The sequence below is a fragment of the Stegastes partitus genome, unplaced genomic scaffold, assembly GCF_000690725.1.
Source record: "Stegastes partitus isolate 25-593 unplaced genomic scaffold, Stegastes_partitus-1.0.2 Scaffold1466, whole genome shotgun sequence".
Classification (NCBI taxonomy): Eukaryota; Metazoa; Chordata; class Actinopteri; family Pomacentridae; genus Stegastes; species Stegastes partitus.
This window is the reverse complement of record NW_007579197.1, coordinates 111,229-126,499: the sequence shown is the minus strand read 5'-3', so window position 1 is coordinate 126,499 and position 15,271 is coordinate 111,229. Positions and strand designations below refer to the sequence as shown.

General features: G+C 44.3%; 1 protein-coding gene across 1 annotated transcript in view; it reads right to left on the bottom strand.

Annotated features, from left to right (window-relative positions):
• Positions 1-664: 664 nt before the first annotated feature.
• The window catches only part of LOC103370677 (metabotropic glutamate receptor 1-like), a 47,451-nt gene continuing 32,844 nt past the window's right edge, over positions 665-15,271 (bottom strand). The window contains exons 3-8 of the mRNA XM_008299806.1: positions 13,458-13,693; positions 11,408-11,654; positions 10,131-10,299; positions 7,453-7,579; positions 3,019-3,955; positions 665-1,478 (exon numbers count right to left, since the gene is read on the bottom strand). Of these exons, the coding sequence (XP_008298028.1) occupies positions 665-1,478; positions 3,019-3,955; positions 7,453-7,579; positions 10,131-10,299; positions 11,408-11,654; positions 13,458-13,693 (2,530 nt within the window). The remainder of the gene's footprint in view (positions 1,479-3,018; positions 3,956-7,452; positions 7,580-10,130; positions 10,300-11,407; positions 11,655-13,457; positions 13,694-15,271) is intronic.

Sequence of the window (15,271 nt, the reverse complement as noted above, 5' to 3'; positions counted from 1 at the left end):
TAATATTTAAAATTGCAAATGAGGTCTGATGAGAGGAGGTGGAGTTAATCGACTAATGAGGGGGGAAACAAAGCAGGTACTGTGACTGCTGCACCATTGAAAAGACCTATAAGTGTGCAGCGAAGAGCAGAGCAGATCAAAACTCGAACGCACTCGAGCTGTTGCAGTCTTTAGCCGACGTCTGGCCTGCGGATGCGCCAAAGTGCGCTCTGCACATACAGCATATTCACATAGAATTGTGTTTCCACTTCTTTTTGCACTGCCTCTATGAAAGCCACAGCTACATGTTGTTTTTTTTTTGATTTGCAGTGTTGCTTCATTCATCAGAATTTGGCATGAGAGCTGACTAGTTTTGGCACTGTTCCCAGTTTTACATTTTACAGAAAAGGCTTTGTGCACTGACGGACCGCAGCACTCGGAGATAATTCCTGATGCATCTTTACTTAGTTTTTATTAACCACTTACTGATAAAAGCAGAGTAATAAATACAAGCAAGCAAATGGCAAAACAACCAAAACATAAATAAATGTGAAAAACCTTCAGATGTTAAATAATATAACTGTTTGTGTGTGTGTGTACCTGTATGTGGAAAAATGCCTGCCTGTGTGATGCACAAGTCTGCCGACAGCCACCGCGTCAGTGCCATTTTTATTTTTTTTCGCTCTCACAGTGTTGAGGAGCTGTGTGCAAAGTCACGGAGGATGTTTGAGGTGTAGACTGAGCTTGGAGGGCTACCGAGCAGCGACTCGATGATGGGGGAGCCGTCGACGGACTCCCCCGAACACACAGAGTCTCTGAAGGGGGAAGGGGGAGACAGAGCGAGGGAATCCTCCAGAGTTGTCTTGTTGTGCCGAGTTAAATCCTCGCCTTCCCCGTCCTCCCCCTCCCCCTCGTCCTTGGCGTCGTAAATGTAGCTGTGCAAGAGGTCCAGGTCCTCGTCCTCGGGCCCCTCGTCTTCGAACGCTCCGACTGGCGGGGCTGAGGGAAGCTGAGAGGGCGTCAAGCTCAGAGGCTGGTTGGCAGGGATGGCCTCCCTGGCAGCGTGGTCGTTCAGTGCGGGGACGTGGGAGCTGTGTGTGTCCACCACAGCCCCCTGCGAGCGCTCCGTGGCGGGTTGGCGAGAGGGCAAACAAGGAGCCGCCTCGTCTAAATCAGACTCCGGCCCTTGCATCTGTTCAGAGCAAGTCGAGGTCCAGAGGGGGCGCTGAGCGTCGCTCTCGTCGTCTTCCTCCATCAGGTTGTACAGAGGCTTAGTTCCAGGCGGTTCTTGGGGGAGATGTGGGTCTGTGCCAAGGTTGCAGGTGGAGGGCTCGCAACTGTGGGGGTCGGGGGTGTTAGTTAGGGGCCTGATGACCGCCGTCTGATTCAAGCTGGCTTCTTGTTTCCTCACATGCACAGACAGTCTGTGCCACACATTCCCCCCCCTCGGAGGGTGTCTTGCACCTGATTCAGACCATGACACAGACTTGCCATTAGAACTATGAACGAGATAAAGACCCAAGTTACTTTCACAGGAAACCAGGAGGTGGAGACAGAAATAAAACAACACCAACATAGCAGCAACATACGGTAACACAAACAGAGCGGCAGCATTTCAACATTCCTGACGTATGTTAAAATACTCGACTGGACATCAACAGCTTTGGCTCAGGGGTCCATTCATGAGCTCTAAAGAGCGTTACACTTATCGACTTCACAAATACTGATCCATAATGTGCTGCAGACAGCATTATGATCTCCAAACTGCTTTAGACATTGAGTTCACAGAATAAAGAGCCGTCCAGCTCGTTTCTATTCCTACTTGCTTACGTAGATATAAATGGGACGCATGCATCTGCAAAGTATTTCTGTTGGTGCCTGAACTGGTCTGAAGACGACACTTAAGTTTGGTGCACAGTGAGCTAGGACTGGCTCCAATGTGATTAGTTAGGGAGGTGGTTAGGGAGGGTGTTCATGCTGAGAAAAGTTAAATGTGAGGTTAATTCAGGATAAACCAAAAGCAGCAGGGTGGCAGATCTCCTTCTTGGAGGGCTGCAGCGTCAAAAGTATGTTTGTCATTGCCAGCTCAGGAGTGACGGCGTCACAGAGGACCACATCGGAGAACGTTAACCAGTCAGCTTGTCTTTTTGGTTGAATACAGAAAAAAAACTACTCTTTTTAGTATTCAATTTCCTTCTCAATTAGGCATCGTTTTGGCAGAAGTGTGAGGAAAAATATGGATTTCAGCTTTAAGACTTTTTCTGCAATCTCACTGATTTCAGAGATCATCCGTCTGGTGTGTTTCTGAGTCCCTCCCCTGGTGGTATATGACAAAACAAACAAAAAAAAAAAGTCAACAGCTCGGTTGAGAGTGCAGCCCTGCAGGAAAGGAGTTGAATTACCGCCCCCAAACCAAAAACATTCGCCAGCCTTGACACTTTACAGTACGCTCCTCAGTATAGACGGTTGAAGGGTTAGAAGATTAGATAGGCTGCATAGCACAGGGTAAGAGACAACACTTAAACATATTGGGATCACTCTCATTCTCTGCCCCGCTCCTTACTTTAGTCACCTGTCCATGTGCCACTGCTGTGGATCTCAAAAAAGTTATATGCAAGTCTTACATCTAGTTTAGATGCGTGAAATCTATACTTTAATAATCACTGACATATCTTAGCTTTCAATGACAGCAAACGTCCCGCCTTGAGCTTTTCTAGTAAACTCAGCTACAGTATTTCCTTCTCAGAGGGAGGGGGATGTGCCATATAAATCAGTGTATCTGTTTACTTTTCCATAGACTGGGGTTACTGGGAAGTTAAAAATGGACCACTGACATCATGCATAAACACTCAAATGTTTGTACAGCTAAAGAAAATAAGCACCCGATTATGATTTTCAAACAACTGACAGTTTAACATGTTTTATTATTTTTATTTTTTTTAATAATTGGAGTGCTTAGGCATCTTATCACTTGGTCTTCACCCAGTCATCCCAGGAAACAGAACATAAGCAAAATGAACACCATGAAAGGTTACTCACTTGGAATTGCCAGATACAGCCTTCTTGCGGCGGAACATATTGAGGAAGCTGTTGCTCCCGCATGGAGCCGCAGACTTTCCGTCTCCAACGTGCATTCGCACCACGTCAGACGTGGTGAAGGCGCTTCGGACATTCCTCTCCGGCTTGGCAATGATAATGTACATCTTGGGTGTGAACATGCACCCCAGTGCCACCGTTACACTCAGGCTGACGGAGAACGATGTGGTTATGATCTTGTAGTTGGAACCGAAATAGATCGGCACGAAGGCCAACCAGATGATGCAGGTAGTGTACATTGTAAAGGCAATGTATTTAGCCTCGTTGAAATTGGCAGGGACGTTCCGTGTCTTGAAGGCATAGTACGTGCAGCTCATGATTAGCAGTCCGTTGTAGCCCAGCGGCGCCACCATGCCTACGTTGCTAGTGTTGCAGATGAGGTAGACCTCACGTATGCTCGGGTACGACTTGATCGGCTCGGGAGGTTCCAGAATGATGAGCGTGATCTCCAGAGTTAGCTGCACGCTGATGAGCATGAAGGCGATGATCACCTGCGCCCAGGCGCTCATGAAGCGAGGTTTCCTGGTGCAGATCTTCTTCTTGCTGCCGGCCAGAATACGAGCGATGCGGTTAGTTTTGGTCACGAGGGCGGAGTAGCACATGGCGGATGAAAGGCCCACCAAGAGCCGTTGCAAATAGCAGGAGGCCACAGAGGGACGGGCGATTAAGGTGAATGGACAGATGTAGCCCAGGAAGATGCCTGCCAAGATGATATAACAGAGTTCTCTGCTGGAGGACTTGACCACAGGTGTATCTCGGTACTGGATGAACACAAAGGTGACAAAGGAGGTGATCAGGATGCCTACGCAGGAGAAAACCACTGCCACTATGGACTCCACGTCCGCCCAGTCAAGGTACTTCAAGGGCAAGGGCTGGCATTCTGGAAGGAGCAGAGGAGATGTTGGGTCAGTCTTCAGGTGGTACTGTAGTGCATTTTGTTTTTTCAATGAAAGGTACATTAGAACAAAGAAAAGAACATATGAGTAGATGGGGGGTAAAGGAGAGATGAATAATATCAGATCAGAGCTGTCCCACAAGGGCTAAAAAAAATCACTCAGTACCCAGGTGCCTGAGGCCTCAACCCCTCCGATAAGGTGCTGATGGTTTAGTGCCAATTCATGGTTTCTACATCCCCCTTAGTCCCACTCACCGGATGTAGGATTCGGGTATAAGCCACTGCTCATTTGCGATACCATTCTACCCCCTTACACTCTCTGCTTGTTACTGTTTTTCCACTATGGGAAACAACAATAACCTCCAAGCAGTATCCTATCATACTAAAAATATAAAGTTTTGCCAAGGATCATGTAGTAAAGCAGCTCTGCGAGTTTCTCTCTGGTGGCAATCGATTTTAATGACAATGCTTTGCCTCCCTGCATGCAAATATTCCACAAAAACAATTCTCGCCATCTCTATTTTGAGCAAACATCGAAGTCGCATCCTTCGCTTAGCTCAGATGACTGGGATTGGTTTAATGAAATACAAACAAGCCAGAGTGTTTTTTTCTCCTCTAACAGGATGATAGCGTGCTGCTGCCAGACCATTATGCATTACAGAATGGACTGGCAAAATGAGATTACATCCCCGTGCACTGATTTTAAATGGAGACAAGGGATGGACACACAGGTCCATTCATATAACAATATATATATATTATAGGGTAGGCGTGAGTCTGATATGCAGACGCTCGTATTGCCTTCACATTGGACACTGGAAAACATATGGTGCTTCTGTCAATGTTTCTGAAAGACTGGCTGTGACTTTCTGTTTTTCCAGGACATAGCAGCTGTTGGCTGATTGTGCTGTAGCGCTGTTTAAATAATCAATCCTCAGGTATGCCAAGAGCTACCGAATAGTCTGCTGCCAGCGCACATGGGATGGACATCGCACCGAATATCTGGAGGATTTGGAACTTCCCCTCCTTGGCACCATCTATGAAAAGCATGTACAAATCAAAGCAGGCAGCGACTCCTTCAATTTGTTTAAAGGTACATTTTAAAAGTGTGGATGGCAGTGACACATGTGTATGTTTATAGTGTGTACAATCCAGGCGGTGACACATTTTGGGCTGCAACAGAGGGAATCATGGCTAGAAGATTAGCCTGTAGGTAAAAGTGCAACCTTTATCACACCATGACTTGTTTTGACCAACCAATTACAGCCCACATGGTGACATGACCTCTGAAACCCAAATTGCGCCTATTAAAGATAACTCCAGTGAATTAGCAGAAAGCATACCCAAGGCACCAAATTCTGTTACTCTGTGTCATCCACATAAACTGGTGCAGTTTTGCTATAAAATGTATCCCATTATGTTGTCTGTGAAGATCCTCAGTCATCCTGGTTATTCTCGTAGCTTAATCGTAGCAACTGGACTTGCTTGAGTTCCTTGAAGACGTTTCATCCAAGAGGCTTCATCAGATCTGACTGACTAGCTGGGAGTTCCAGATGCTTACAACCTTAAGGAGCCATTAACACCTGGGTTTGGGTTTCAATTGCGGGTTAATGGCTCCTTAAGGTTGTAAGTATCTGGAACTCCCAACTAGTCGGTCAGAACTAATGAAGCCTCTTGGATGAGAGGCGAAACGTCTTCAAGGAACTCAAGCAAGTCCAGTTGCTACGATTAATCTACGAGAATCCCGTTATATTGACGCTCAAAGTTGGTTATACAAAAAAAAAAAAACATGCTAAACAGATTTAGATTGTGACACCTGGAACTTATGTGAAATTAATTTGGCTGCAGTTTTTAACAGTGTTCAAATGCCTCCTTTAAGTTATGAGGGCTCACAAAATACCTGAAAAGACTTTGGCCCATCCCTATGTGCTTGGCGGGCCTGTAACTACTAAAATATTGATAGTATAAAAGGTAAAGATTTGAATTACCTTGCTAAATATGAAGTTATTGTACTGAAAAAGCTGATTCTAAAGGGGTTAGTTGAGGGACACTGGTTGATTTTTTATTGACTGATTCTGCAGAAATGTAAGTGTATGAGACAGAAATGGAAGTCAAAGCTTCTTACAGTCACTACAGTATGATTTTAGATTGTAGAGATTCTCTTAAATACTTAATTACAGACAGATGTGTTTACTTGCATATGTAGCTGCTTGTACAGGTGTGGCAGTAGATATCCTACAGGGTCAGGGTGGCCGTCTGATCCTGCAAGTGCACGCTGCTCAGATTTTTGCTCTCCGGCACTGTCAGAAACCAGCGTGCACGTGTCGTCATACTCGTCTCAAAGCTCTAGTTCTGTCAGATTCCTCTCTTATTTCCAAACACGTGGGTATGTGTGTTAACTCTGTCGCCATGCACTAGTTGCACACTTGTCATCCAGCATGCAGGGGAAGCTAGCAGAGCTGACATCCCTAGACTTCCCCGGCTTAACACTCCATAAATTACACGCTTCTGCTAATAGCATTACAGTGACTTCACGGAGAAAACCCACTTCTGGTCTGCGCGCTGACTCCTAACGTGTCAAATCATAGGAAATTTTAAAGCAACACAACTCGTCTCCCTCGGGAAAACGGGGTATTTTAAAACGCACGTGAAAGGCGCGAATGAGAGTATCAAGGTGTGAATCAGCTGTAACCTTGGGGTTTTATTTAAATGCACTGGAGTCTGTTTGGAGCTCAGATGAACAAGATGCTGCCTCTTTTCCTTTGACCTTCCACCCTGCTTTGCTTCCGGGTGCGTCGGCCAAACTGCGTGCAACATATCGGTTTCCTTTGCAACCAGATCCTTAAATCCCTTATTCCTGACTGTCATTTCTAAGCTCCAGGAAGACCTTCCTAATTTATAAAGAAAAGACGATCACTCTTCTCCTGTACACTTTCACATTTGACTTAACAAGCACCATAGTAAAGGAAACATACAGACTCTATGTGGCTCTTTTAGCATTCTCCAAATGTAATAAGAGCGAAAGGAGAATTTCTTCCTCGACAGCCTCCTGAAATGCATCCCCAAGCCTCTCATGGCACTAATAGGATTTTACACCTGGAAACTGAGCGCTCTTCTCAACTTTATAAATTGCTGTCAAAACAACCACTTGGTCAGAACAAGGTGAAGAGCGAAGAGGAGGAAAGTGAGCAGTGTCACTTTTAGAGGAGTGGGGTAGAGGTTGAGTGAGCTGAGAGAGCAGCGGTACAGGGCCTGGACGGCGAAAAGCTTCAGCGAAAGGAGGAGGTATGAAAAACCGAAACACAAATCCTGCCAATGGCTTGATTCAGGATCAGGCATAAGGTCGGCCAGTTGCGAGTGAACACATGAAATGGGTAAAATAATGAGTGTGGATTGGTTGAGAGGTGTTGAACAGGAAGAGCTGATGAACGATATCCATAAAAACAAAAGCAGATCGGCTCAGAGCATCTGGTTTCTCCCACCTGCCAGTTCGTCGTCGGGCCACCATCCCAGCTCACATGCCTTGCAGGTAAACTCATCCTGGACGTACTCGTTGTCTTTGCACGTGGTGCAGATCCAACAGCAGCTCACCTCGCCCTTCCTGATCACCTGCACGCAGAGAGGCCACATGTGAACAATTAGGGGTCAAACACATGCCAGTAGCCAGTCACAGCAATGATCAAACCGTGACAACCCCGAAGCGACCCGTATAAGTAATCAGCATCAAGGGGATATCAGAGACGAGGATGTGCTTGTGCTATTTCTTTTTTCTTGAGCCCCAGACAGAGTGTTTAGAAAACAAGGCCAGCTGCTTTTACATTCTGCTCCCAAAGAAGCTGTTACCAGCACTGTGATATGTAAAGCAGGGTGATAAGTGGGGCAGGAAACAAAGCAGATAGAGGAGGAAGCGTGAGCAGCCAGGAGAGAGGGTGCATCCTCCCGCAGGGCAACTCCGTCTATAGCCAGACTCTAAACAATCGGCCCTAGATGAAGCAAATGAGGGCATTTCTTTAAACTGGGCTCGACACCAGTTTATGTTTTTATTATTATTTACGTTCTCTTCTTTAAGGTAGGACGATCACAGGGACTCAGCTTCGTATGATGTTGTCTTTTTACTTTGTCGCTCACATTTAATTAGACCGACATGTCTGTGAATCCTGTTCTTCCTTCATGTTGCTTCCTTACAAAACTTCTAACTGATGAAGAAGGTCACATCCTCAGAGTACCTGCTCGGTGAGGATGTAGTGGATGATTAACCCTCTGAACCCCGATGCCTGCATGCAGGTTTGAAAGGTACGATCTCTTTTTAAAAACAAAAATTACCACATTTATTACATTTATTTAAGCCCGTAACTGTAAAAGACAGAAAGACACACTGGATGTTTAACTTCAAAATGGTTCTTAAATTACTCTTGAGTCCAAAAAATTAACCAAATCGAAACTTAAAATTGTGACATTAGAACAAAACCCATTTTTCTGTCTCAGTTTTTAAAAAAAAAAGCCAAAAATAAACCATTTGCTCCAAACAGAATCTGTAAAATACTAAACGGTGACTCGGCATTAAAAAATCAACAAAACTAAGGAGACAGGTATGGACACAAATTAAAAATGCAAACAGTAAAATGTTTGTCATTGTATATGTTACTTTTTTTTTGTAAAATAAATTATAAAATAAATCTAACTTTCTTTTTTTATAATCATTTATAGCATCATAACTTTATATCCTGCACAGATAGTATCTCTGAGTTCTCTCTAGCCTTGACTGCTCGGCGTTCGAAGGGTTAATAAAAAGAAAAAATGTGAAAGATTAGCATTTACTGTAATAATAGCAAACAGAGATGTTACCAGTAATGGCAGTTATTAAAGAGCACAGGGGCAAAGGGGCAAAACCATCTCTGTCTTAAGTAACGGCAATCTGTCTTTGACCACAGGATGGATGAAATGTTTGACTCCACAAAAAAAATGTACGAATTATCATTATTCTTGGTAGCGGTAAAAAGCTGCATAAAGACATTTATGGTTTATAGTAATGACTTTGGGAACTGATCCTCTCCTGCCACCTCAGCCCAGCCTCCAAAAAACAAAACAGCACCAAAAAAAATGTAATAGCTATGTTGGTTCACTACAAAAATGTATTATATTCTCAAACACAGCTGTGAAACTGTGAGATGTGAATGTTGAAACAGGACCTGAGAATCATAGAAAACAACTTGAACTTTGTGTGTTGCAAGAGCGCATTTTTAACCTAAACCACCATCTTTTCCTAAACCTCACCAAGTAGTTTTGGTGGTCTTATCTTAACAAAGTACTTGGTAACGTAAATAAAAGCAAAAAGCGACTGAATACTGAAGCAACAAGTGGTTGAAGGTGCCTCAAGAGAAGAGTCCAACACAACTCCTGGGTGATACCTCCACTCCTCCAGCCTTTGTGGTTCTTTTTTATGTGTAACGCAAAAGTAACTCGCGAGTCGTGTGAAATGAGCAAGTGTCACTCTGTGTGGATGCAAGCCACCCGAAAATATAGAAGCGTTTCCCATTAACCCACACATTTTGGTGTGAGACTGTGTTGACCACGTTTTTTCTTTTTGTGAAATAACTCAACCACTGTTGGATGGATTGTCGTGGAATCTGATACACGCAACAAAGCCTCCTGATTTAAAAAAAAAACAAAACAATTCTCATCCCAAAGCCATTCGCCAACCACCAGGTCAAAATTTGTCTTTGCCCCGCACTTCAGTCTATCATGAAGTACCAAAAAAAACTATTCTATTGTCATCAGCCTCAGCTGTAATTTGTATGAAGTGTGATCTAGCAACTGTTATTATATTATATTATAACAAGCTAAACTAAGATGCAACCCATGGTACAAATTAAGTACAAAATCTAAGCACTTCAGCGTTTAAGGAACCTCCACGAGACGCCTGATTAAATCGAGTTTCAACAAATGTCAGCGTTTAGCTCAAAAGACAAAATATTACACTTTTCTCTGCACTTTCTTGGCATCCTTGGAATTAACAACCAAACAGTCCAAATGTTTTGTGAAAATTGAAATCACAGATTCATCTCATTGTTTCATTAGAAAAGTCGCTTTTCTCCGCTGCTAATGACTTTCCAGACTTCCTGGACATTCAATACTGAAAAAGGACGACTTGTACGCCTACCTTTATCTGTCCTTTGGAGCAGGGGTCGCTGCAGACCGAGCGAACCATTTCACTGCTGTTCATCCAAAGCTTGTTGTCATCGATGTTCAAGATGCCCTCGTGCCAGGACCCCACATTAATGTAGTCGTAGCGGTCCTCGCCCACACTCTGTAGATTCATGATGTCATACCTGGATGTACAGAGGAAGACATGGAGGACGATAATGAGTTTGGATAAGTTGAACATGGGGTAGTTCAAGATCACGTTCAGAGAAGAAGTAGGGAAGAGAGAGCTACAGTGGGAAGGGAGACGGGGGAGAGTGACAGGTAATTTAATGATAACACTTCCCTAGAAACCTTTTCTTTCTCTCATCCAAAGTCTCCCTAACAGCTCTACAACCCTGTTAGTGTGACATCGAGAGCTCATGCCAACGCACTGTGCCATCGTTTATCGAACCTCGACGTGCTCCACCTCACCTCTATCTGACGGAGGAATGACACGGCTGTGTTTTCTGACTGTCAAATGCTGTCTGTTGGACTGAAAAGAGATCAAAGTGGCTGCCACAGTGGACAATCAGCTGAATCTGTTCCGGTCCAAACTAATTACATCCTTTCCTTCTCTAAACTGGTGCACACGTGTGGGCATTTGCGCACGTGCTAATGAGTAGGAGAATGGGAAAAGGGAGATGTTCACAATTTATGACTGAGCTGATGATGCGAGGTGTGTCAGAAAAGTTCCAGGACTGGTGTCACAAAAGATATATCTCAAACCCAAACTACAAACTGGGAGTTTTCCCCTTTAGACGATCCACCAGCACGTCTACAAAGAGATCCTGCAGTGTTTGCTTCGTTCAGGACCAGTGGAGGCTGCTTCACCATGACAACCGGCTCACAACACCCTGAGCATCCCACAGGTCCTGGCTGAGAAGAACATCTCCGTGCTGGAGCAACCTCCCTACTCACCCCACCTGGCTCCGTGGGGTTGTTTCCTCTTCCCCAAGCTCAAGGGGGTCATCAAGGGGACCCGTTTAGAAGACGTGGACGACATCAAGATGGCTGTGATGACGTCCACTGAGAGGATCCTGGAAGAATCCTTCCAGGAGTGCATGGCGGCGTGAAGAGAAGACTGGGGAAGGTCCTTAGACTCCAGGGGGATTACTTGAAGGGGAAAACTGGTAGTTTGGATTTGAAATACATCTTTTGTGACACCAGTCCTGGAACTTTTCTGACACACTTTGCATAAAATCTCCATTTCCTTGCTTTGTTTATACATTCTTACCACCCTCCTCGTTCTCTTACCTGCCCGGAGTGTCTCCATTTTCATCAAAATAAATCTCCTCCCCTGAGACTCCTCTGAAGGATGTCTTGAGCAGGTAGTCCAGTAGCTTGCTGCCATCAATAGGGTCCATGGCCTCACAGAGCCCTGTCTGCCCTGGACACAACTCCTTGTGCATGTCATGAAGGCCATGAGCCATGGCATAGATGGCATTGATGACAAAGCCCATCTTACTATCCTGAACATAGTTTTCATGCAGACTCTCATTTCCTGTCAGAGGGGGAAAGAAGAGGTCGTCAAACCTTTGGAAGAATTATGAGTAACGACTGAAGGAAGAAGTTACACTGTGTGAGGGGAAAGCGTAAGAACAGAAAAAGAAACAAGTCTTTGTGGCAGCAAAGTGTATTTATCAAAACATGATGTTCAAAAACTCAATAGGAAGCAGGTCGCCTGGGAAACTCTCAACCCAGTCGCCGCAAAATTACGTTTCTATACAGCTAAACTGCATTCTCAGTTACATTTTGAGGGAAACATATTTTCGGCCAGATTGCATCACAGACGTGTTTCCAATCAGCATATCTTTGGAAATGCTTCACTTGTTCCTTTTCAGCCAACTAATCATATATTAGATGAGGTCGGATTTGTCACCCTGGTAACCCAGAAAACGGGGGTGATGAAGTGAATGGGCTCCATTTTAACCCAAGTTGGGACATTTTTCCTCATCCTCTGAAACTGATGGTCTTTCTTACATAACGGGATGCAAACTTTGGTCTGGTGGAAAGTCCGATTCTGGGTTTACTGGTTGGTTCGTTTCCACCATCTGCTCCTCCTGCCTCCTAACACGGAGTTTGTCATCATTTTTAACTGGCCATTTTTCCCACCACATGACCGATCAGAAACTATTTCAGAGCAAAATTACATCCCTTCAATTTGTAACTGAGAATGCAGTCTAGCTGTACAGAAATGTCATTTTATGGAGACTGGGTTGGAAAATCCTGAGACTGTGTACGTAAGTTGTACTTCAGTCATCTAAAGGCACTGTCACACTTCAGTGTTCTGGAGAATGGGAAATTGGGTGACAAAAAAAGGAAAACAAAGCAGATCAAGATATTTCCTCCAATGTTCATTTTGCCTCCTTAGACAGTGCTTTTAAAATACTGACTTTTCCATTTGTGACATCAACATGCACATACAGTCGAGAACAAAGGTCGTGATCTGCGTATCTCCGTACATCTCTTCCAGCTGTTTGTGTCAACACTGTGTGCTCTGTGAGCCATTCCTTTGTGCGCTTTTTCAGTGTATAAAGCAATATTTTTGTATTTTACTCTGCATACAGTACATACAAGCCCAGTGCTTCACTTCAGAGTTTGACTGATGCAATTATGACGACAACTGGGAGCCTCAGACTGCCAGGATGAAGGCATCGAGTCATTAGACTAAAGACAGTAGTGTTTTGTTTTGTTGTTTTTTTAAAAGCATCAGTCAAACTCTTCCTGTCTTGGAGGAGTCAGATGCGTACAGGTGAGATTCAGACAAAAATCAAAGTCATAACAGTGCCTTGAAAGATACACTTACCACCTTGAAGATCTTTGGAACATAAGAGGTTTGTAAAAAGTGTGATACAGACAAAGTAGAAAAGCAACTATGACTGCACTGCTCTTAGATGGCAACACATCACAAACCACCGCTTGATTTTATTTATCATTTACTTGAAGGCATTCAACATCAATTGGACGGGAGTGTTTGGGGATTTTTTAAAAAAAATTTAAGTAATTTTGGTTTGTGATTGAAATGCTATTAACAAGCCAAAAACACAATTTACCGTGGTCACCTTTTGCGAGCAAGTGGAGAGAATATTCAAGGAGGAAAATAGAGGAAACAAAAACACACACACACACAGTTTTTGTTATTATTCATGAGTTTTGCTCCCTGGTCAGATTTAACCCTGTAGTCTTACTGGCAAGATGAAAGAAACGAATGACGCCTGAGAGCACTAAATGAAAAACAGCACAAAAAATACCCCAACCTGCATTCATAACCAACGAAAATATGAATTTCTTTGTCGACACCTACCGGAGCAGACTTTTTTGTAGTTCTTGTTCTCCTGTGCATGGCCTGGGAGGCGACACTGGAAGCGGTACTGCCAGAACTCGGGGAACCAGGGGTTCCTTTTGTTCTTGTCCAGTCGCAGCTTTAGGTAGTAGTCGTCGAAGGACTTGACCACAGCCGACTGCAGCTTCATGGTGATGCCTCCCTCTGCTTCCTGCTCGTAACCCTCCACGACCTCGTAGCGGTCCGCCCATCCGTCACTGCAGCGGCGAGAGAGAAAGACGGAGAGGCTGTAATATAACGATCAGGGGAGAAGCTGTGGAAGACAATGAGGTAAAGATTTGAGGACGAGCCAAACGTTTTCATCATAATGAGAGGCGCCGCTCGACAGTGATGGCACCCTTGCGCTTGTCACTGTCATTTGTCTTTCACGTTGGGTTCTGGTATATTATAATTTGCACGTAGCTGTAAATTAAGACTGACAAGCTCATGAAGCAGTTTACAAAAGCTGCTTTATCCATTCACTCATCTGCACAATGTAAACAACAAAAAAAAAGGTTCCACTAAATGCAGCTCAGACAGCTTCCCCATTTCATTCATAATCATTTTCGTCTCTGCTGCATGATTAGCACGAGCGCAAACAAATCTTTAAAGCCAGATCTTCAGACTGAATCACTGTTTTCATTGTCCAAACTAGCAGAGTTTAGCAGCCTAAGTGGTAAGCAAAAGCACCATTGTCAGCTCCTTCTTTGGTTCCTTATTAAAAGTTTATTAAAGGACGACTACAGGCACAGAAAAAGCATGATGTGCAAATAGGTGGTTGTTGAACTCTTCACACAGCTTGCATAGACGTAGCTTTGTACTGAATCAAAGCAGCAGCTCGTACTAGCAGCTGACTGAACACACTAATGAACTAAAGTTATTGACAACCGACTGATTGTTGCTATTGTATAAATGGTGATGCAAAGATCCTTTTGTGAGCATGCAGACAAAGAGTACAAGGCAAGACTACAGTAGGCTTGAAAGGGTTGATTCCTAAGTCAGGTGTTAATGGTTCCTTTAGGATATCAGTATCTGGAACTCCCAACTAGCCAGTCAGAACTGTTGAACCCTCTTGGATGAGAGGTGGAACGTCTTCAAGGAACTCAAGCAAGTCCAGTTGCTACGATTAAACTACGAGACTAACCACGACCTGGATGACTGAGGATCTTCACAGACAGGTTGAATCCTATGTTTTGTGTGTCTCTGTTTGGAGTGCATGAAGGCTAATGAGGAAGGACCCTGACAGCTCAAGCCCAGACTCGTGTTGTTTCCATTGAAATGCAATTCCATCAGCGTAGGTAGACGACAGCCTCAACTCTTGCACAGCGTTAAATTAGTGTGGCAGCGCTGCTCGGTGGCTTATCTCCAGTCCAGTGCAGCAATCCTCAATTTAAGAGGATGGAAATCTCAACAATAGCGCCTCAACCGTAATGGTGGGCTTTACACAATCCCTTCAGCTTGCTTGTTTGTTTCTTTGTGTAACCCTCTGCGCAAGAATTTCCACCATACTGAGCTAATTTGAACACAGCTGGCCGGTGGGCTGTAGGAGAAATGGAAAACGCCAGAGAAAGGGACGCTGAAAAAAAAACATATTAACAGACAAACCGGCGCTGCTCTGAGCTCGCTCTTTCTTTCAATCCGAGCCAGTAAGAGTTTTCAGCTGTACTTTACTCTCCGTGTCTCTCTCTCTCTCTTTAATATAGGCTGCTGCCTTCAAATACCTGTGCTATTGACAGCTACGCACCAATTAGGTGTGACTCACCATGGAACCAATTACCTCGCACACATGGGATGTT